The sequence below is a fragment of the Oncorhynchus mykiss genome, chromosome 16, assembly GCF_057628025.1.
Source record: "Oncorhynchus mykiss isolate SJ-2025 chromosome 16, ASM5762802v1, whole genome shotgun sequence".
Lineage (NCBI taxonomy): Eukaryota > Metazoa > Chordata > Actinopteri > Salmoniformes > Salmonidae > Oncorhynchus > Oncorhynchus mykiss.
Window position 1 is genome coordinate 43622501 of NC_143037.1, and position 23371 is coordinate 43645871.

At 44.2% G+C, this 23371-nt stretch overlaps 2 protein-coding genes across 3 annotated transcripts in view; both read left to right on the forward strand.

Annotated features, from left to right (window-relative positions):
• The window catches only part of LOC110491976 (receptor tyrosine-protein kinase erbB-3), a 29889-nt gene extending 18037 nt beyond the window's left edge, over positions 1-11852 (forward strand). For both annotated transcript variants that reach the window (XM_036946885.2, XM_090202788.1), the window contains 13 exons: positions 746-903; positions 1010-1063; positions 1549-1690; positions 1896-2114; positions 2393-2578; positions 2824-2982; positions 4196-4277; positions 4389-4535; positions 4885-4982; positions 8624-8797; positions 8931-9008; positions 9443-9740; positions 9872-11852. In XM_036946885.2, coding sequence (XP_036802780.2) covers positions 746-903; positions 1010-1063; positions 1549-1690; positions 1896-2114; positions 2393-2578; positions 2824-2982; positions 4196-4277; positions 4389-4535; positions 4885-4982; positions 8624-8797; positions 8931-9008; positions 9443-9740; positions 9872-11100 — 3024 coding nt within the window. In that variant the 3' untranslated portion in view covers positions 11101-11852. The remainder of the gene's footprint in view (positions 1-745; positions 904-1009; positions 1064-1548; positions 1691-1895; positions 2115-2392; positions 2579-2823; positions 2983-4195; positions 4278-4388; positions 4536-4884; positions 4983-8623; positions 8798-8930; positions 9009-9442; positions 9741-9871) is intronic.
• Positions 11853-14788: 2936 nt separating this feature from the next.
• Positions 14789-23348, forward strand: LOC110491978 (proliferation-associated protein 2G4). Its single transcript, XM_021565890.3, has 13 exons — positions 14789-15009; positions 16303-16431; positions 16691-16796; positions 16973-17042; positions 17305-17397; positions 17661-17724; positions 17872-17950; positions 18145-18223; positions 18343-18476; positions 18750-18844; positions 19456-19583; positions 19924-19977; positions 21528-23348. Exons 1-13 carry the CDS (start codon positions 14922-14924, stop codon positions 21606-21608), a joined length of 1200 nt encoding a protein of 399 aa, XP_021421565.1. The 5' UTR covers positions 14789-14921; the 3' UTR covers positions 21609-23348.
• Positions 23349-23371: the final 23 nt, after the last annotated feature.

A 23371-nucleotide genomic window follows, 5' to 3' on the forward strand; every position in this document is an offset into this window, starting at 1 on the left:
TAGCAACTAACCCTCAGTGCTACCTTCACCCATACCGTTTATAAGTTAAAGGATGGAAATGATTACGGCCGCTCTCTAATACTTTGATGCCGTTCTTGGCTTTTCGTTCTCTCATTCCTCAGATGATTTGGTGTCTGACTCACTTTGTTAGGGTGGTTGTGAACTCAGTCATGTCCTCCCACTCTCACTCTCACAGTGGTCTGTTGTGTTTTCTGTGATCTTCCTGTTGCTTAGGACGTACTGTTACGTGATAGGCATTTGTTTGCTTTTGGCTTATCAGTATTTCGCCCTAATCGTATGTGACATTGTATTTTAACTCTAAGCGGTGATGACTCATTTGGGAGCTAACCCACTCACACACCTTTTCCACATCGCATGCCCTGTGCATGGCGTCATGTACCGCAATACAATGGGAACAACGCCAGGCCAAACAGGGTGGACTAGTTCTTCCTCCTTCCATTTATTTATCTGAAATCAACTCTGTGGGACACTGCCCATTAGATATCAGAAAACACATCAGCTTCTATTTTTTGATTTGACTGAGTGTCTAAGAATGAGTCATACGGAGACACATTTGCAGAAAGAGTGCCGAAAATGTTTCACTGTTCATCATTATAGTAGCTTGCATGCCCTCTCTAATGCACATTGATAACGGATTTCCCTCCCTCCCTCCCTCGCTCCCTCCCTCCCTCCCTATCCTCCTTTCTCCATCTCTCTTGTGTTTTTCTCTCTCCCCCTTTCTCAGGGAGCTGATGAGTGTGTGATGTGTGTCAGTCTGAGAGATGGTCCTCACTGTGTGCCCTTCTGCCCCAGTGGGGTAAACGGAGAGAACGGGCAGTTCATCTTCAAATACCCCAACAAGGACAGCTACTGTGAGCCCTGCCATGTCAACTGCACACAGGGGTGCGTGTGTGTATGTGAGTGTGTGTGTGGGTGTGTGTGTGTGCATGTGTGTGTGTGTGTGTCTGCGTGTGTGTGCTGCAGAGTAAAGCTGTGCCTCTTGTTGCAGGTGTTCGGGTCCAGGATTGAGTGACTGCATAGACAACACTAGACACTCCACTAGGTGAGTGTCTCCCCCTGCTGGAGGTTATGTGAAAACACACACCCCCACTCAAACAATTCAAATCGAATTGTAATGGTCACATGCGCCGAATACAACAGGTGTAGACTTTACAGTGAAATGCTTACTTACAAGCCCATTCCCAACAGCGCAGAGTTAAAAAGTAAGACAAATATTTGCTAAATAACACAATAAAAACAATAATGAGGCTATATACAAGGAGTACCAGTACAGAGTCAATGTGCAGGGGCATGAGAGGGTTAAGGCAATTGAGGCAATACTGTATGTACATCTGGGTAGGGGTAAAAGTGACTAGGCAATCAGGATATATAATAATGTGTGTGTGTGTGTGTGTGTGTGTGTGTGTGTGTGTGTGTGTGTGTGTGTGTGTGTCAGTGTAGTATGTGTGAGTAGAGTCTAGTGAGTGTACATAGAGCCAGTGCAAAAAAATGACGATAAAAAAATAAATGCCCATTTTTCTCCTGTAGCCCTCAGATCACAGGTATAGCGTTGGGAGTGCCGGCTGCCCTCATAGTCTGCCTGGCATTGTTTGTGTTGGGCATGCTGTACCACCGTGGCCTGGCCATCCACAGGAAGAGAGCCATGAGGAGGTACCTGGAAAGTGGAGAGGTGAACTTCTTAGGGAACTACAGCAACTTAAATGACAGTAATTTCTGCAGAGCTGAGGGAAATATTGGATGTACAGTATCAGGAAGTCTAATTTAGGCCCATTGTATCCAATGCACTTGTGCATTTGTGTAATGTGAACTAGTGTGTTTGTGTGCTAATGTACTTGTGTCTCTGTGCATGTGTGTGTGTGTGTGTGTGTGGCCAGAGTTTTGAGCCGCTGGGGCCAGGAGAGAAGGGAGCTAAGGTTCATGCCCGGATCCTGAGGGCCCCAGAGCTGAAAAAGGTCAAAGTCCTGGGCTCTGGAGTGTTTGGCACCGTACACAAAGGCCTGTGGATCCCTGAGGGAGACTCCGTGAAGATTCCTGTAGCTATTAAGACCATCCAGGACCGCACAGGCAGACAGACTTTCACTGAGATCACCGATGTAAGAACCACACGCTCTTAACACACCGACATTGAGTAACTCTACTAACCTCTAGACGGGATACACTAGAATCCCTTGTCAAATCAAATCAAACCTTATTGTCACCAGATATGTTTGTGTAACGGAGGTGGGTTTTTATTGAAGAGTAACCTTGCCTGAGACCTAAATACTCGCGTCAGCTCCCCGTAGCAAATGCCTGGGCTTTAGCTGAGTGAGCTTACACAGTCCTGTGGCACTGTCTGATTCCCTCTCTCACTCGTGTGTGTGCTCCCGTGCAGCACATGTTGTCCATGGGCAGTCTGGACCACCCCTACATCGTCAGGCTCTTAGGTGTCTGCCCAGGTGCCAGTCTCCAGCTGGTCACCCAGCTCAGCAGCCAGGGGTCCTTACTGGAGCACATCAGGCAACACAAAGACAGCCTGGACCCGCAGAGACTGCTCAACTGGTGTGTGCAGATAGCTAAGGTAAGGTCACAGGGTCACGATCAATAAACAGTAGAACCCTTTTTGGTTCCAGGTCCTGTTCACCCCAAAGAACCCTTTTAATGAACCCCTATAAAAACGTTCTACCTGGAACCAAAGCATTTCTTTCTTACTATGGTACAGCAGAGAGAAAATACGTTATGTTTCTATCATTGAGTCTCTGGTCTTTCTTTTTGTCTGTTATTATCAGGTCTCTATGATGAAACCTGTGTGTGTCTTCTCTTCAGGGCATGTACTACCTAGAGGAGCACTGTATGGTGCACAGGAATCTGGCTGCGAGGAACGTGATGCTGAAAAGTGATTATTTCGTCCAGATTTCTGACTATGGCGTGGCTGACTTGCTCTATCCCGATGACAAGAAATATGTCTACAGTGACAGCAACAAGGTAATCAGGACTCATGAATCCTGAATTCACTGCTCCATTCTCCATAATGCATCTATCAATATATAATGTTTCACAAGAGGTTGTCCAATAGAACAGACAGAATGAGCTTCCTGTCACACCTGCTCCCGCTCTTCCCCGCCACGCTCCCCAGCATTGAGCACTCCTGCCACAATCATTACGCACACCTGCCGCCCCCCCCCCCCCAATTGTTGGATTCCCCTGGACTCAATAACCTCTGTCATTACCTTCCCTATATCTATATCTGTTCCCTGCTTCTGCATGGATTGTCTTATGTCCTTGTATACCCGTGTGCTGACGCTGTTCCTGTCTTGTTTATTGCCTATTCCTGATTAAATGTTTGATGCCCGTACCTGCTTCTCATCCCCGGTGTCAGTCGTTATACTTCCCTTTCTGTTTCTATAGCTAGGTTTCCATCCAATTGGATGTTCATGTGAATATTCTATAAAGGAAATATGCACATTTCCCACTAATGGTCTGTTTCCACCAAACGGACTTGTTGCGGGGGGGGGAAAAAATCAGTGCGTGATGACGTAATACACACTTAATGTACTTTTTCGCTTAGGTTTTCATATACCAAGTAAAAATCTGCAGTACAATGTATTTACTATCAGATTTTCAACTCTACCTGGTAGTTTTGTCACAAACTGTTGCGTTGAATAGAAAATGTGCCTATTCTGGTCTTGGTACGTGGGTTCTATCCAACAGCTTGCAGATACAGTGCAGGTCTACCTGATGAGATTATTACGAATAAGAGCGAGAACATTTGTATTTGTCAAACGCCAACCAAGCATCGATCATCATGTCACCAGAATAAAACCCTCGATATTTATTGGAAAGGAGCATGAGGATCACCGTGCACTTTCACCACCCTGGGAAGTTCATCGTAACTTATTTCATCTGTAGCCTAATAAACTGCATGGATTCCCGAGTCGTAGTGGAAGGACCACACACCATATCATGGCATGACTCTAAGTTTACTTCGATATGATGGTTATTATATCAATATTTGCACATAAAGGCATTTCCTCCGCCATTTCTCGTATCATACATTTTACCAACACAGAAAGATCCCACCATGTAGAACCAACAAATAAATCTCTCTGTCTTTATAAAATTGTACTGAAACGTTTCCATCACAGCTGTCATGATTTCTTTTTATATGGTATGGAAACGTGGTTTATGTTACTTCCAGACTCCCATAAACATCAAATGGATGGCCCTGGAGAGTATCCTGTTCCGGAGATACACTCATCAGAGTGACGTCTGGAGTTACGGTAAGACAGCATGATCGGCATTTTATAACATGTTTGTGTATGTACAGTATGTCTGTCTGTCCGTCCGCCTGTCCGTCTGTCATCATTATGCATCACCTCTCCCGACTCCAGGAGTGACAGTCTGGGAGATGATGTCATTTGGGGCAGAGCCCTACGCCTCCATGCAGCCACAGGACGTGCCCAGTCTACTGGAGAAGGGAGAGCGTCTGTCCCAGCCCCACATCTGCACCATAGACGTGTACATGGTCATGGTTAAGTGTGAGTAACCGTACAAAGTAATGTACACACTATGCACATCCAACGACCGACACAACTGCCGTGGGATACGAGGAAAATTACCAGCACAGTTTTGAAATTCTCCTATTTTTATTGCCAAGGTTTTGACCACAAACGATCCCCGTCAGAACATTAATAGTTGAAATGCTGTTATTAAAGTGACATGTGTTCTCCTTCTTTTCAATTAGGTGACTAACACAAAACATACCTCTCACTCGGTGCTCTTTGACACACGCAAATTAATCTCATACTCTTACAGTATATGCATGGTGCCAGCCGCTGCACCCCAGCAACCTTGGACATTAAAAATCCTATTGTTTTCTATTACCAGGCTGGATGATTGACGAGAATATTCGACCAACCTTCAAAGAACTGGCCAATGACTTTATTCGCATGGCAAGAGACCCGCCTCGCTACCTTGTCATCAAGGTAAGGAAAAGATTACAGCGCTATATTACTTTCCTGTCTATACGCTATGGAAGTGATGTAGCATTTTCCAGGAAGTAGCCTTGTAGTTTTTAACTTTTGTAGGCTTTTTGAATGGTTTTTAAAATGGGCAAAAATGTAGCGCAGTGGTCTTCAGCGTAAATAAAAGGTATCTGGTAGAAGTAAAGTCATCCACAAACATTAATTGAATTGAATTGTACATATACAGTGGGATCTGGTGTTGGATCATTTGATAAAGATGAACAAAGAAGACTGAATAGAATAAATTATACAAATACTGAGTTATATTCTATGCTCAGAAAAAAAATTGAAAATTACATCATTTTATACTAATATAATTGCTCAGAGAAAGAGATTTGGTTTCACAAGTAATAAAACAAAATCTAAACGAGATGGGTGTCAATAATTTTGACCCCTCTGTTTTCAATCCTCTCACACCTCTTCAATTCAAACCACAGTTTTTCAAAGGGGGTACAAGTCCGGAAACTGAGATGGCCATTTCAAAATGTTGATCTTGTGGTCACTTCTTTGTGTATTTAAAAAAATATATATAATAAAAAAAATGTTTACCCCCAATTTTGTGATGACGATCTTGTCTCATTGCTGCAGCAGGCGAAGGTCAAGTCATTCATTCTCCGTAACATGAACCACCAAACCGCGCTTCTTAACACCCGATCGCTTAACCCGGAAGCCAGCTGCAACAATGTGTCGGAGGAAACAAAGATCAAATGACAACCGAAGTCAGCCTGAAGGCACCTGGCCCGCTAAACAAGGAGTTGCTATAGCGTGATGAACCAAGTAGAGCCCCCCTGGCCAAACCCTCCCCTAACCCGGATGACGCTGGGCCAATTGTGCGCCGCCCCATGGGACGCCCGGTCACTGCCGGTAATGACACAGGATCGAACCCTAGGCTGTAGTGACGCCGCAAAACTCTGCGATGCAGTGCCTTAGACCGCTGTGCCACTCGGGAGGCCTTCTTTGTGGATTTTGATTAGTACTTGGGGTTATTGTCTTGCTGGAAGATCCACTTGTGGCCAAGTTTCAGCCTTCTGACAGCAGCAACAAGGTTTTTGGATAAAATGGCCTGGTACTGGGTAAAGTTCACGATGGCGTTGACCTTAACCAGGGCCCAAGGACCAGTGGAAGCATAATATCCCCATAACATCAAAGATCCACCACCACATTTTACAATAGGGATGAGGAACATTACATGACCAAAAGTATGTGGACACCTGCTTGTTGAACATCTCATTCCAAAATGATGGGCATTAATATGGAGTTGGTCCCCCCTCTGCTGCTATAACAGCGTACACTCTTCTGTGAAGGCTTTCCTCTAGAAGTTGGAACATTGCTTCCATTCAGCCACAAGAGCATTGAGGTCGGACACTGATGTTGGGCGATAAAGGCCTGGCTCGCATCTGGCGTTCCAATTCATCCCAAAGGTGTTTGAGGGGGTTGAGGTCAGGGCTCTGTGCAGGCCAGTCAAGTTCTTCCACACCAATCTCGACAAACCATTTCTGTATGGACCTTCAGCACTGTCATGCTGGAACAAGGAAGAGCCATCCCCAAAATGTTGCCACAAAGTTTGAAGCCCATAATCATCTAGAATGCCATTGTATGCTGTAGCGTTAAGATTTCCCTTCACTGGAACTAAGGGGCCTAACCCGAACCATGAAAAACAGCCAGAGACCATTATTCCTCCTTCACCAAACTTTACAGTTGGCACTATGCGTTGGGGCAGGTAGCGTTGGGGCAGGTGTGCCTAAATAGCCAAATCCACTCATTTGAAGGCGTGTCCACATACGTTTGTATATATATAGTGTGTTTTCTGCATATGCATTGTTCTTTTCAAGGCCAAACCTATCATTGGTGTGCATGGCCAAAGATATATTTCATGATGTGTAATGACGTGTGCAGTTGTGTTCTAAATTTGTGATTTACTGCATTATTATAGGGTAAGTAGTAGTGCTGAGCGATTAGTGCTTTTTGATGTTGGTTTGGTTTCAGTTCGATTATTTAAAAAAAATCACTTTTTTTTTCAGTTTGAATTATTATTATTTTTACATTAAATGCACTATGCATTATGTGGGTTGAATGCTGTAACAATGCAGAATAAAACAATTAAGAAAAGTCCCATGATGGTAGTGACTTCCCATTACTTCTCATCAATTATTGACCATAATTTCTTCATATTACTTTACTTTAATAAAATATTTAAGTTGTAGTGTATATTACATTTGTTTTAAGTCATCATATCATCTCTATGGGGTTGCTGCCTGGAAAACTCGGAAGATCCCCAAGTGGTTCTTTCAGCAAGACAATAACCCATAGCAGACATCAAAATCCACTAAGAAATGGTTCATTGGCCACAAAATCAACATTTTGCAATGGCCATCTCAGTCTTTGGACTTGAACCCCGTTGAAAACCTGTGGTCCATAAGCACAGATGAAGGATATCAAGGATCTGGAGTATTTGGACTTGAACCCCATTGAAAACCTGTGGTCCATAAGCACAGATGAAGGATATCAAGGATCTGGAAATATTCTGTATGGAGGAATGGTCTGAGATTCCTCCCGATATGTTCTCCAATCTCATAAAACATAATAGAAAAAGGCTCAGTGTCTTTATCCTCACAAAGGGAGGGTACTGGAGTATTGAAAACATGGGATCCAATAATTATTATGATTTATTTATTTTTACTTGTTAAACAAAATGTCTTTCTCTGAGCAATTTTATTAGGATAAAATAAAATTGTTGAAAAAAGGAAACACCAACATAAAGTGTCTTTAATAGGGTGTTGGGGCACCACGAGTCAGATCAGCTTTAATGCACCGTGGCATAGATTCTACAAGTGTCTGGAACTTTATTGGAGGGATGCGACACCATTCTTCTACAAGAAATTCCACCATTTGGTGTTTTTTTATGGTGGTGGTAAATGCTGTCTCAGGAATTGCTGCCACTCCATAATCTCCCATAAGTGTTCAATGGTTTACATCGTTTTCATGCTCATCAAACCCTTCGATGACCCCCTCGTGCCCTGTGGATGGGGGCATTGTCATCCTATGGGGGCATAGCCATGGTAGCCAAAATAATAGCCTGCCCAGAATTTTTATACAAGACCCAAAGCACAATGGGGTGTTAATTGCTTAATTAACTCAGGAACCACACCTGTGTGGAAGCACCTACTTTCAATATACTTTATATCCGCCATTTACTCAGGTGTTTTCATCATTTTGTCAGTTACCTGTAGCTCAGTATTTGTATTATTTCTTTTAGCAAGAGATCCAATAATTCCGGTCTCCGCTTTATCTTAAATTACATTTTTGATTAGGGGACTGACCCCGGAAGTATGACCTAATGCCATGTCACTTTCATAGCGTATTCCAAGTCCCTGAGTGGCCCATTGACAGAAGTCATTGGGCTTGTTTGACATTGCAGCCGACAGTGCAGGCGGCTGCAGACTGACTGATCTACAAATAACCTTTCATCATAAATAACTATTCATTATTATTTTTAGATCAGTTAGCAAGTTACAATTTACCCATGATATATATTTTTCCCACAATTTACGGTTTTGATCCTCTTTCGAACACGGCCCTTATTAATGACGCTTTGCCTATAGGACAGAGGAGAGGCGGGGCCAGAAGAATCCCACCAACGGGGATCAGCACTTGCCAATTTGGAAGCGGGCCTGGAGGACCAGGATGAAGAGGGATTGGAGGACGGTTTGGCCACTCCTCCTCTCACTTTGTCCCCATCCAGGACTCTCTCTCGTTTGAGGATGAGCTCATACAGGGTAAATCTTACTTACAGCATTCTGCACACATAACTCGAATTTTGGCACTAATCACTCATTGACACCTATTGAGTTACGCACGCAAATTTCTAGTCATAAAATGACAGTGGGAACTTTAACCACTCCCTCTCAGAGTTCCAGTGCGACCTCTCAGGCTGGACCAGTAGGGTACCTACCCATGACCCCCGGCCCTGGAGATAACCCCTGTCAGGTGAGACACCACAACTCATCATACATCACAGCTAAGGAGATCTTATTAGCACCGTCATTTCCTACCTTCGAATAGCCAGATACCACTGGCCCTAACACATCACATCTTCAGTACAAGAGGTCTTGGCCTTATAATATGGCCAGACATATTTAGTTGAGAGCAATGAGTAGCATGACTCCCATTTGCCAAATGGCTTTGTTTAAATCAGTATTATGGCTGAACATTGCCAAAAGGCAATAACTGCTCTAGGAAGTTCAGACACATTAAAAATATTATTTTGTGTTTATCTCTATCCCACTGCCAGTCCCATTTGGTGGTGATATTTATGAAGATAATAAGGTTGATGATGTTGCTGCTACTCCTCTTGTTGTTGATGATGATGATTTTGTGTAATGTTTTCCTCAAACTCTTTCCATTGTGTAAACTTCATACAGCTGTTCTCCCAGCGGTCTCGTCTGAACTCAGCTCGGACGCTGTCGGAGGGGTCAGAGGGCAGTGGCCTGGACAATGAGCTGGCAGAGGGAGTGTCACTGAGTGGCAGCCTGTGCAGGCAGCAGCTCAGGGCTGGCAGGGACAGTAGTGGCAGTAGTACCCACCACACCTCTACCACCATGGTGCATAGGAGCCAATCTGCAGTCTCAAAGTCACCCTCCTACAGGCCTGAGGAGGAGGAGGAGGAGGAGGACCACTATGGATATGTACTGCCTGGAGTATCGAGCACTCCTGAGAGAGGTGAGAGGGAGAGGTGACACCTGGATGTGACGGCTACACAGTGAATGGATGTGATATATTTTTTACATCTGTTTTGATGGAGTGATTCTAAGTTCTATTCTCTAATATCTGTTTTCTCCTTTCCATGGTAGATTCTCTCCTGTCCTTCCCAGCCTCCAGAACTTCTCTCCCAGGTAGAGCATCTCTTAGGGGCTCTAGGAGCTTCAAGAATCCACTGTCACCATTGGCAACCATCTCAGACCCCACCGAGGACTATGAGTTGATGACCAAACAGCCGTCCCCTCTGCCCCGCTCCCCCAGAGTCACCTCTGTACAGATAGAAGGGCCTTCAACTGTCCTATGGAGGAAAACCTCTCCTCTGCCCTCCCCTACCTACAATACAGCACCCTCACCACTAGAGGGGGACTCACTGATGCAAGGGGACTCTCCAAGCACTGCAGCTGCTCTGAGGGGAAGCCAGAGGCCAGCAGAGGTCACTGACAGTTCTGTGGCTGTAGTTGTATCAGTAGAGGGAGAGGAGCTGCAGCCTCTGTCTGAGAGGCCTGACAGTGGAGCTGCTTTGTTTGGCAACCGAGGGGCCTCTCAGGGTCAGGGGAGGCCAGAGCAGGGGGCAGTAGTGGAGTATGAATACATGGACATCTGCAGCACCGTGAACACCACAGACACAAAGAGACCCATCTGGGAGAGGCGTGAGAGCCGAGCAGCTGACTTGAGGACAGTGACAGAAGAACGAGAGAGAGAAAGAGGAAAGAGTCCAGACCTAGAGGAGGAAGAAAGGAAGGATGAGGAAGCTGGAGAGGAGGATGATGTTTACCAGTATACTAATAAACAACCCAGACTCCTCCAAGAGAGCAGCCGAGAGGTGGGTCCCAGCCCCAAGCCCAGCCTCTGCTCCAAACCCAGCCTCAGCCCCAAGCCCAGCCTCAGCCCCAAGCCCAGCCTCCTCCCCAAGCCCACTCTTAGCCCCAAGCCCAGCCTCAGCCCCAAGCCCAGCCTCAGCCCAAAACCCAGCTTCAACCCCAGCCCTAACCCAATGCCAGATGGCTCCACAGCTATGGTAGAGAGCCAGGTGGAGGAGTATGAAGAGATGGATGCCTTTGGAGGGGAGTCCAGGGGCTCCCAGCGAGTGGACCACCAGGAGGCAGAGTACCAGAACCTCCCAGTGCTAGGGAAGGGGAGGGCCACCACAGTTGGGGTGGAGGGGGGTACGAGCACCAGGTGTGCCGGACTGGGGGTGGAGGGGTACATCAAAGCGTGCTCCGGTGTGGGAGCGGTAGAGCCGAGCAGCAACACATCGTTTGACAACCCTGACTACTGGCACAGCAGACTGTTCCTCAAGGCAGATGCTGTGCGCACATAATTATGTGGACTGAGAAAACAACAACCATGATGATGTAAGCACCGACAAATATATTTGATATAATCATGTATCAAGCTCTGGTGCAGCTCAACCGGTAACGTTCTTTTAGCGCTACATTACTGGTTGAAGTTTTTTTGTTGTAATGTAGTGTATGTATTCTCAGTTAGTTTACATCTTCCACCCAAACCTCACGAACCAAAGAAACATAGGCAAAAAGTGTCCTGCGTAGCGTTGATGTTATCTATCTGTTTATAGCGCTGTCGCCGTCTGGGAAATGTAACCAAGTAGGCAGCTCAACATCAAACGGCTAGCCTAAAACTGTCAATAAGTCAAAGGCAAATAGTACAGGGAGAAATATATAGACACAGCATACAAAATGTACATAGACAGACATAGCATGTATACATAAAGCAGAAATAGGCGGCCAACGTACACACACTAATGCTGGATCACATTCCCGTGTTTGCACTTCAACTTGTTCCACTTCCTGGTGAAGCCAATGTTTACCTACGTGGAACCTCGAGGTTCCATGGGTGAGGTCTGCCATGTAATGTACATTTGTAGCTCATAGTTTGCTATGTGAAATGAAGTATTCTTGATGAACATTTATGAATGAATTTCAGTCATGTATTGGCTATGTTATTGCAAGTGATTGCACTGTTTTGTCAAAAAAATTTATACGTTTTCATGTAATATAATGTGAATTGCTGTCATGAAAAATTAATACTGATACATATAATTGTTTTACAACAGTTTTGAGTTTTGCATTTGATTGTGTGTGTGTGTATATATGTGTGTGTATATATGTGTGTGTGTGTGTGTGTGTGTCTGTACTTGAACAGAGCTATGCTCAATCATGAGGCATCAAAGCCAAAGGAACTGAATAATATTAAGAAATGCTATAGATGGAAGGAAAGTAGTGTGGAAAATCTAACAAAAAACAATTAGACAACAACAAATTAAATCGCTTCTAGACAATTTCCTGGACAAAATGTTTCACTGTAATAGTGACGGTGTAAACTTAGCAGTAGAAAACCTAAACAGTATATTTGAGCTCTTAACTTCCCTATCAAATCTAAACATTTCAAGCAGACAACCTAAGAAATTGAATTACAATGACAAATAGTTTGATGAAGAATGCAAAAACCTAAGAAAGAAATTGAAAAACTTGTCCCCGCAAAAAACATAGACCCAGAAAACCTGAGTCTACACCTTCACTATGATGAATCACTAAAACAATACAGAAATGTACGACGGAAAAAGAAGGAACAGCACGTCAGAAATCAGCTTAATGTATTGAAGAATCCATAGAATCTAACCACGTCTGGGAAAATTGGAAAACAAACAACAACACGAAGTTATCTATCCAAAATGGAGATGTATGGAAAAACCACTTCTCCAATATTTTTGGCTCTATACCAAAGAACAAACAGCAAAAACATATACATGATCAAATACAAATCTTGGAATCAACTATTAAAAGACTACCAGAACCCACTGGATTCTCCAATTACATTGAATGGTCTACAGGACAAAATACAAACCCTCCAACCCAAAAAGGCCTGTGGGGTTGATGGTATGCTAAATGAAATGATAAAATATACAGACCACAAATTCCAACTGGCTATACTTAAACTCTTTAATATCATCCTCAGCTCTGGCATATTCCCCAATATTTGGAACCAAGGACTCATCACCCTAATGCACAAAGTGGAGACAAATTTCACCCCAATAACTACCGTGGGTTGTGCGTCAACAGCAACCTTGGTAAAATCCTCCGCATTATCATTAACAGACTTGTACATTTCCTCAGTGAAAAGTAGGGACTGAGAAAATGTAAAATTGGCTTTTTACCAAATTACAGTATGACAGACCACGTATTCACCCTGCACACCCTAATTGACAAAAAAACAAAACAAACCAAAACAAAGGCAAAGTCTTCTCATGCTTTGTTGATTTCAAAAAAGCTTTCGACTCCATTTGGCATGAGGGCAAATTAATGGAAAGTGGTGTTGGGGGAAAAATATACAACACTATAAAATCCATGTACACAAACAACAAGTGTGCGGTTAAAATTGGCAAAAAACACACACATTTCTTTCCACAGGGCCGGGAGGTGAGACAGGGACGCAGCTTAAGCCCCACCCCCTTCAACATATATATATATATCAACAAATTGGCGAGGGCACTAGAACAGACTGCAGCACCCGGTCTCACCCTACTATAATCTGAAGTCAAATGTCTACTGTTTGCTGATGATCTGGTGCTTCTGTACCCAACCAAAGAGGGCCTATAGCAGCATCTAGATCTTCTGCACAGATTCAGCCAGACCTGGGCCCTGACAGTACATCTCAGTAAGACAAAAATAATGGTGTTCCAAAAAAGGTCTAGTTGCCAGGACCACGAATACAAATTTCATTTAGACACCACTGCCCTAGAGCACACAAAAAACTGTACATACCTTGGCTTAACCATCAGCGCCACAGGTAACTTCCACAAAGCTGTGAACTATCTGAGATACAAGGCAAGAAGGGCATTCTATATGCCATCAAACTCAACCTCCCAATTAGAATCTGGCAAAAAAAATACTTGAATCAGTTATAGAACCCATTGCCTTTTATGGTTGTGAGGTCTGGGGTCCGCTCACCAACCAAGAATTCACAAAATGGAACAAACACCAAATTGTGACTCTGCATGCAAAAATATCCTCTGTGTACAACGTAAAACACCAAATAATGTATGCAGAGCAGAATTAGGCCGATACCCGCTAATTATCAAAATCTAGAAAAGAGACATTCAATTCTAAAGCCACCTAAAGTGATTTGCAAACCTTCCATAACAAATCCATCACCTATAGAAAATGTACCTGGAGAAGAGCCCCCTATGCTAGCTGGTCCTGGGGCTCTGTTCACAAACACAAACAGACCCCACAGAGCCCCAGGACAGCAACACAATTAGACCCAACCAAATCGTAATAATTACTTGACACACAGAGTACACAGTGGCAGAGTACACCTGGCCACTGTGCACTTCCTAACCTCCTGCCAAATGTATGACCATATTAGATACACATATTTCCCTCAGATTACACAGACCCACAAAGAATCCGTAAACAAATCCAATTTTGATAAACTCCCATATCTATTGGGTGAAATACCAGTGTGCATCACAGCAGCAAGATATGTGACCTGTTGCCACAAGAAAAGGGCAACCAGTAAAGAACAAATACCATTGTAAATACAACTTATATTTATGTTTATTTATTTCCCCTTTTGTACTTTAACTACTTGCACATCATTACAACACTGTTTATAAACATACTATGACATTTTGAACTTTTGTGAGAGTAATGTTTACTTGTACATTTTTTTTAATTGTTGATTTCACTTTTGTTAATGATCTGTTTCACTTGCTTTGGCAATGTAAGCACACGTTGATCATGCCAATAAAGCCCTCCAATTGAATTGAACATTGACAGAGAGAGAGAAAAGCAAGTCGAGATGTGCATACACTATTTTCGATTAGTCATCATGCAGAAATGCAGATCATATAACACTGAAGAATGGTACCACCAGGCCAAACTCGAATGACTACTGAATAAGGCCTACATGTTCTGATCTTTTTTTTGTATTCAATTCGGTGCTCAGCGTACACGCATTGCGTGGGACGTTGTCCGCTAGTAGGAGGGGTCTCAGGCGTTTTGGGCCTGGGCTACAACTGCGGAGGAGAGAGCAGACCAGGCAGCGTGGTCGAGTCTGTAGCTGAAACCCGCGGGGGGAAAAAAAAAAGTTACTTTGAGTGAGAAAAGAGAGACCGAAAATATGTCCGGAGACGACGATCCACAAGAGCAGACCATCGCCGATGATTTGGTCGTCACCAAGTACAAAATGGGCGCCGAGATTGCCAACCGTAAGCGAATATGAAGATGTTGATTTAGTAGACGATCGAGTTTAAACGTGACCGAGGTGCACTGGTTGTAGCAGAGTTGACTAGCTAGCATATTCATTATCACAATGCAGCCATGTGCTGTGTCGCTAGCTAGCGATAAATAAATGACTCGTCAGGGCTATCATTTTGCCCGTGTCGTAGGGAAATCGTAGCCACGAGTTAGCATGTTATTGCTAGCTAATACTAAAGTTAGTCTATACGTGCACTTATGTAACCGCTAGTTAGCTAAAGCGGCTAAATGATGGTGGCTAACTGACATGCTGCTAGTGAGCTAACTAGCTAAGATTCAATGCACTGCATGGGAAGTTGTCACTGCTGGTAAAAACTAACTGGTCGAAAAAACTGCCTTCTGAATAAGTTATGATCCCGTTACATCTACCTAGTTACTAATTGCAAAGTTTAGTCAGTTAATTGCCAGAGTTATTTCAACTAGCTAGCTAGGAAGCACAGCTGTTAAACGCAAAGAGCTCGTTTTTTCCCCAGCTATCATCTCTTGCATGCTGTCAATCATCCTGAACTGTCACCTGCGGCAAGTGAATCGTTCTCTTAATAAACCTATGGGCTCTCATTGTATATGTAACAGTCTTGCGTCCGTCCCCCAACCCGGGCTTGAACTAGGGACCCTCTGCACACAATCTAAAAGTTACCCATGAAGCATCGTTACCTATCGCGCCACAAAAGCGGCGGCCCTTTCAGAGCAACAGAAAGGACTTCAAGGTTCTCAGAGCGAGTGACGTCATCGCGCAACGCTAACTAAGCTACCCATTTCACACCGGTTATATGTCAGCACTATTACCTTCAGCATCTGTCAGTTCAGTGGCAATGCATTGCCTCAGACCTGCAACACGTAACACAACTATAGCTAGCAGCTATGCAATAACGTTACTCCCTGTGCACCCACCTATAGCTATGATATACTCCCCGTGCATCAACATTGAAGACCTGGAAGTGTGTTCCTTGGAATTTATGTAAATCCTGATGATCCCTCATAATGCTCCTGGGAAGGGATCTTCATGTACTTTGCCTCAATGACAATAATCATCTATTTTCCTCATGGAATGCTTCGTAACAACCGGTGTAGACTACTAACAGAATAACTGTGAAATGCTATTCGACAAGCAGATTTAAAAGTGTGAATATCCACGGCCTTGCCTTATCAAGGTCTCCATCAGTCATCTTCCCTGATCCTAATACTAAATACTTGAAGCTTACTTACTTAACCTCTGTTCGGTCCTCGTGTCCTTTCCTATCCAGAGGCCCTGAAGGCTGTGGTGGAGGCAGCCAAGGCTGGTGAGACAGTTGTCAGCCTCTGTGCGAAGGGAGATGCCTTCATCATGGCTGAAACTGGAAAGGTCTTCAGGAAGGAGAAGGACCTGAAAAAAGGTATGGGCCTCATCTCATTGGTTATTTAAATAATTTGCGTTGTCATGACTGAGTGAAGTCAAGTAGCTTTTCTAGAGTTTTGTAGTTTGTAGTTTTGTAGTTCTCCTTGCCTCCTCAAAACGCCAGAGGGAAGTGAGGAGAGAGGAGACAAGGAATCAAGGAAAACACTTGATATTCTCTTGTGTAGACAGTGCATGGAAAATGACTTGCTGACATTAGTCAATGTGATTAAATGTCTGTACTTTATTGCCTCCCTCAGGCATCGCTTTCCCAACCAGCGTGTCTGTCAACAACTGTGTGTGCCACTTCTCTCCGCTGAAGAGTGACCCTGAGATCGTACTGAAGGGCGGGGACCTCGTCAAAATGTAGGAACGTTGTATTGCATTGAACACTGTATGGAACTGTTAACGGCTGTATCTGTGCCCTTTTCTGTATTGCTGGCCCTATTCAACTGTTGGGAGACTACCCCCTTCACATGTCAACGCACGGGCCAGTCTGATGGTCTTGAGTCACTGTGCCTCCTCTTGTGTTGCCTGTGCAGTGACCTGGGGGTGCACGTGGACGGCTTCATCTCCAACCTGGCTCACAGCTTTGTGGTGGGAGTGACCAAGGTAGTAGTACTTCAATCTTTGTTGACGTTAGTAAGAGTGCAGATGTCAGGCAAAAATGCCAGCGTACGGATATTAACAGAGACGGACGCGCGGCACATCAGACTATTTTTTTTAAGAGGCGTAGTGCAACAGTCACGTAACGTTAGGAAGAGGATTGGCGGAGGCATCCGCATAACAGATGGTTGGTTGTCTTGCGTCCTGTGTAATCAGCTGCTCCGTTGCGTCACATTCACGTCCTGTTTTTCCCCCTTCTCTCCACCAGGATGCTCCGTTGACGGGGCGTAAGGCTGACGTGATCAAAGCGGCACACCTGTGTGCCGAGGCCGCCCTCAGACTGGTCAAGCCTGGAAACCAGGTGAGGTGCTGCGTCAGCGCTTCACTGAGTGGACAGTCAGGGGACTAGACTGGTCCCGGATCTGGTTGTGCTTTATCGCCATCTCCTATGGTTTGAGTTGGCTGAATTGGCACAAACAGATCTGGGACCAGGCTAGTCAGGGACACAAAAAAAAGAAGCTTAACAAACAAATCAAGTCGATGTCATTGTGACGGTACTGTATTTCCAGCAGTGGATTCATAGCCGTTTCTAACATTTTAGGGTGTCTTGTCTCTCTCGTTCAGAACTCGCAGGTCACAGAGGCCTGGAACAAGATCGCCAAGTCATTCAAATGCTCAGCCATTGAGGGTGAGTGAGTCCCCGCTTGCCATTTAAACCTAGTTGGCGCCTCACTGCCATATTCATACACGGTACATTCAATCCCTCACATCTTGTACAGGCAGCTTGCCAAATCACATACCGTGTTTTTATTCCAGTGTAACACTCTCTCCTCAGGCATGCTGTCCCATCAGTTGAAGCAGCACGTTATTGACGGAGAGAAAACCATCATTCAGAACCCCACGGACCAGCAGAGGTGAATTGGAGACACGATCTGTTAGTCCCAGATCCCTGGCTTGTTTGCTATTACTTGTCCGACGCATGTCTCCAAGCTATGTTTCTCGTGTCTTTGTTGTGTCTGAAGCACCCGGTGAATTACTAATAGTAGTTGCTCTTAGGGGGAACATAAGGTTGAATTGTTAATGGCCTTGTTGCTCTCTGTCTCTGTAGGAAGGACCACGAGAAGGCTGAGTTCGAGGTGCATGAGGTGTACGCCGTGGATGTGCTCATCAGCACCGGAGAAGGCAAGGTGAGGGATGCATTGGATGACTACTGTCCAACTCCTGTCGTCACTTTGAATGGGCTGTAAAAAAAAAAAAAAAACTCCTTTCATTGCTCTAACTTCCCATGTCTTCTACTCTACTCCAGGCAAAGGATGCAGGCCAGAGGACCACCATTTACAAGAGGGACCCAGACAAGCAGTACGGCCTGAAGATGAAGACGTCCAGGAGTTTCTTCAGCGAGGTGGAGAGACGCTTCGACGCCATGCCTTTCACTCTCAGGTAACACACGAGACGCACCGCGTCCTTTTAGTCAGAACCGGTTCAATGAGAAACGTGTCGGGCAAATGAGTTTCTATTGACTTAAGACGATTTAAATCAATTGATTTAAGACATTGACCACAACCTGTCGCTGTCATTCAACTCAACTGATTACATTCAATTGGATTTAGGCTATTGGGCTTCCTCCAACTGTTTCCCTTTTTTGTAATCAAAATTATAATTGTTTTTGTGTCCCTTTTTGATATTACCTCTCTCTTTTTTTCCCCCCCTCAGGGCGTTCGAGGATGAGGGTAAGGCTAGGCTAGGTGTGGTGGAGTGTGCCAAACATGAACTGCTGCAGCCCTTCAACGTTCTGCACGAGAAAGAAGGCAAGTTTAAAAGACATAACCAGTCACAGAGGCTATGAATGAACTTTTTTGTGTGAAATTTGTGATCCCGCGATGGATCGCCAAAGGTGAATTGACGCGCAAATAAAATGTCATTCTTTGTAATCCGTTCGTTCAAAGCAGCGTGCCACTTATTAAACGCGACAGTACAAAAATAGTTACATGGTCCAAATCACATTTTTAGTCACGTGCGCCGAATACAACAGGTATTCATTCACCTTACAGTGAAACGCTTACTTACAAGCCCCTAACCAATAATGCAGTTTTTTTTTTTAAAAGGATAAGAAATAAAATTAACTAGTAATTTAAGAGCAGCAGTAAAATAACAATAGCGAGACTATATACAGGGGTGCACCGGTTAGTTGAGGTAATATGTACACGTATGTAGAGTTATTAAAGTGACTGCATAGATGATAACAACAGTAGCGGCAGTGTAAAGGGGGGGGGGGGGGGGGCAATGCATATAGTCTGTAGCCATTTTGATTAGGTGTTCAGGAGTCTTATGGGGTAGAAGCTGTTTAGAAGCCTCTTGGACCTGGACTTGGAGCGCTGGTACATATGTTTACTGACTCCTTTCGTCTGTCTATGTCTAGGTGAGTTTGTGGCCCAGTTCAAGTTCACCGTGCTGCTGATGGCCAACGGACCCCTACGTATCACCACAGAGCTGTATGAGCAGGAGCTGTACAAGTCTGAACACGAGGTAGAGGACGCAGAGCTCAAGGTAAAACAACCAACTGCGGTAGACCGATGGCCTACTGCTCTGGGGAGCCACACTGGGGCTTCATGAAGACCGTAGGTTTTTAGCATCTTTCTGCCAACAAACAGAGCACGGGCCACTTTCTCAGGTGTTCTTGGGCGTGAGCTGGGGTCGTGTTCTTGAAAATGGAACCAGTGTCATTTTACGCTGAGCAACATCAGCCTCTTGTTTACGCTCAGCTTTTGTAGAGTGAGGCTAATTAATCTAATGTGGCATGTTAGCTGACTTGGTATTTTCACTAAGCTGAGATGGTTGCCTTGTTTTTTCTCTCTCTCACAAACCTACCTATTTTTGTTTTTTTTAGGCCTTGCTCCAAAGCTCAGCGAGCCGCAAGACACAGAAGAAAAAGAAAAAGAAGGTAGGCTACACGGTGCACCGTACTGTGATGTAAACACATGTACCGTGCCTTCGGAAAGTATTCAGACCCCTTGACTTTTTACACATTTTGTTACGTTACGTTAGCCTTATTCTAAAATGTTTTTTTTCCCCCCCTCAATCTACACACAATACCCCATAATGACAAAGCAAAAAGAATTAAAAAAAAAAAAAAAAAGTATTCAGACCCTTTACTCAGTACTTTGTTGAAGCACCTTTGTCACTAATTACAGCCTTGAGTCTTCTTGAGCATGACACTACAAGCTTGGCACACCTGTATTTGGGGAATTTCTCCCATTCTTCTCTGCAGATCCTCTCAAGCTTTGTCAGGTTGGATGGGGAGCGTTGCTGCACAGATATTTTCAGGTCTCCAGAGATGTTCGGTCAGGTTCAGGTCTGGTTTCTGGCTGAGCCATTCAAGGACATTCAGAGACTTGTCCCGAAGCTGTGTGCTTAGGGTCGTTGTCCTGTTGGAAGGTGAACCTTCGCCCCAGTCTGCGGTCCTGAGCGCTCTGGAGCAGGTTTTCATCAAGGATCTCTCTCTGTACTTTGCTCCGTTCATCATTCCCTCGGTCCTGACTAGTCTTCCAGTCCCTGCTGCTGAAAAATATCCCCACAGCATGATGCTGCCACCACCTCACTTCACCGTAGGGATGGTGCCAGGTTTCCTCCCAGATGTGACACTTGGCAATCCGGGCAAAGAGTTCAATCTTGGTTTCATCAGACCAGAGAATCTTGTTTCTCATGGTCTGAGAGTCTTTAGGTGCCTTTTGGCAAACTCCAAGTGGTTTCCGTCTGGCCGCTCTTCCGTAAAGGCCTGATTTGGTGGAGTGCTGCAGAGATGGTTGTCCTTCTGGAAGTTTTTCCCATCTCCACAGAGGAGCTCTGTCAGTGACTAATGGGTTCTTGGTCATCTCCCTGACCTAGGCCCTTCTCCCACACTGGTCCTGGGGACTTTCATTGCTACAGAACATTTTTGGTACCCTTCCCCAGATTGGTGCCTCGACACAATCCTGTCTCGGAGCTCTACAGACAATTCCTTCGACCTCATGGCTTTGCTTTTTGCTCTGACATGCACTGTCAACTGTGGGACCTTAGACAGGTGTGTGTGCCTTTCCAAATCATGTCCAATCAATTTCATTTATCACAGGTGGACTTCAATCAAGTTATAGAAACCACTGTTGAGACTCAATTTTGAGTCTCATGGCAAAGGGTTTGAATACTTCAATAAATTATTTACATGTGTTTTTAATACATTTGCAAAAATGTCTAAACTGTTTTCGCTTTGTCATTATGGGGTATTGTGTGTAGATTGCTGATTTAATCCATTTTAGAATGAGGCTGTAACGTAACAGAATGTGGGAAAAGTCAAGGGGTCTGAATACTTTCCGAAGGCAGTGTAAATTCATCCAGGTCTCCCTTAGGAAAGACCCTAATGGGAGTTCACGCTTTAAATAAAAATGCATGTTAATGTGACAACTACATGTTATGAGTCTTGCCTCAATTTCCAAGCAACTTATTTTTTGTCAAAAGGCTTCAAAGACCGTGGAAACTGAAACGGCACCAGGACATCCAGCGCCAGCGAAGGTCGAGGAGACCGAAGCTGCGAAATAAAACCTTCCACCCACACCCAACCCTGTCTTCGTCTCCAAGAATACTGACAGACAACTGACCAACCCAAAGAACAGACGTCAATAATCCCTCCATCCTACCCTCCTGTCTTGACATGCCTGCCTTGTGGCGTGGCCTAGCCTTCTGTGATGAAAACCTCCAAATGTAAACGATGTCAGACTACCGGGTGATGGTGTTGCTCACGCCTAAATTCAACTTCCTGTCACATCCCTACCCAACTGTCACATCCCTTTTCAATATCAATGTCCTTGAGACAGCAGGGTTCTCCCCCAGAATAGTAAACACGTTCGGTGCGATGACGCTGAAAGAGAGGGATATTGAGTAGAACGAGGGCATTTTCCGGAGTAGATTCTGTGGGAGACACGTTTATACCATCCAGTCATTGAGCCTTGAACTGTAATTCTATAATGATGTATGAAGGCAAAGCACGACAGTGGAGGGTTTGAGATGACTGCACTGCATTGTGCCAATGATAATTGTGTAAAGGAAAACCTTGTTTGAGGTCATAAGCAAGAAGTAATGTCTCTGAAGTGGATGTCGGTGTGTCCTACTAGGGAATTAAATGGGTAATAACTTAAACCCGGCATTAGTCTACATAACGCTGTTATAAACCGTCATGACCGCAAATGTTAACTGTCTACATTGTCACACAAACTTATTTACAGTGGTTAAGCAAACTTCCTAGCGGCATACCTAGCTATATTACCCCTAGTTACAGTTTGTGACATAACTGTCAAGTCCGTTGCCGTGGATATATAGTCGATGGATTTTTAGAACAGGGAGTCGGATAAGTGGCTTGCTCTCACTGCACATACAGACATTTGATATTCTTATACCCAGTAATGGAGGGTTCAGGTGTTCCCATTAAATGATTTGTTCTGTGTAGGACGCCATAATTAATTTCATACTTCACTGGTACTACCACTGCCACAGCGCTCAATGAATTCCACCTATATTAATCAGTGTTTACATCAGTTTCCATAGCTGTTTAATACTTGATACTTTCTATTGTAAAATAAATCCCAGTTTCAGAGGCTATTTTTTAGAATAATCTAGACTAGAACCATTACAACGCCGGCATTAAATAGCAAAGCCGTAATATTGAGTTTGGGTGGGGCAACTGATCAAAGGATTTACTAACCAACTGCTGCACCACTAGTTCTTGTTGGGCGTTTCATTCTGAATAGGTTATTCGAGGGAGAGATCCATCCTTGTGGAAACGTTTCTTTACTAGGTTGATGACTTTCTAAGTTTGTTCTCGTGAAAGAAATGTATCATCTCTTGCATTGTACATGTGTGTGGGTGTAATTCTTAAGTCCTTATTTGGGAAGTAAGAGGGGGTCGTTCTCGCAATTACAATTAGGCATTTAGAAAGGCCTTTGAAATTGTCATGTCAGAATTACAACCCATCTCGGCGTCCGTATTTTGCGTACTTGACTGAAAAGTAAATGCCTCGTTAATTCTGTGAATAAGATCCATTGATCATCCCACTATAATCAGATAAGCCTATTGAAATATGGCCATTCCTTGATAAACTAACTCGACAGTCGACAGTTATGACTGCTGACCCCTGCACTGGATGTGGAAACCATATATGCCTCGATCAGTAACGCAATAGAGGTATTGACAACTGTTAAAATAATGTACATGGTCGTTCTTTTTTTTGGATTTAGAAAGAGGGAGTTGTTTTCTTCATGGTTTGAAATAAACTTTAAAACAAAATATGTGGATGTGTTGTTTGTCTC

Bases quoted from the DNA above. Each gene is read 5' to 3' on its own strand.
- LOC110491978 (XM_021565890.3), top strand. From the start codon at position 14,922: ATGTCCGGAGACGACGATCCACAAGAGCAGACCATCGCCGATGATTTG. The intron at 18,845-19,455 runs GCAAGTTTAAAA...GTCTATGTCTAG, and splicing joins CGTTCTGCACGAGAAAGAAG to GTGAGTTTGTGGCCCAGTTC. The intron at 19,978-21,527 runs GTAGGCTACACG...TTTTGTCAAAAG, and splicing joins AGAAGAAAAAGAAAAAGAAG to GCTTCAAAGACCGTGGAAAC.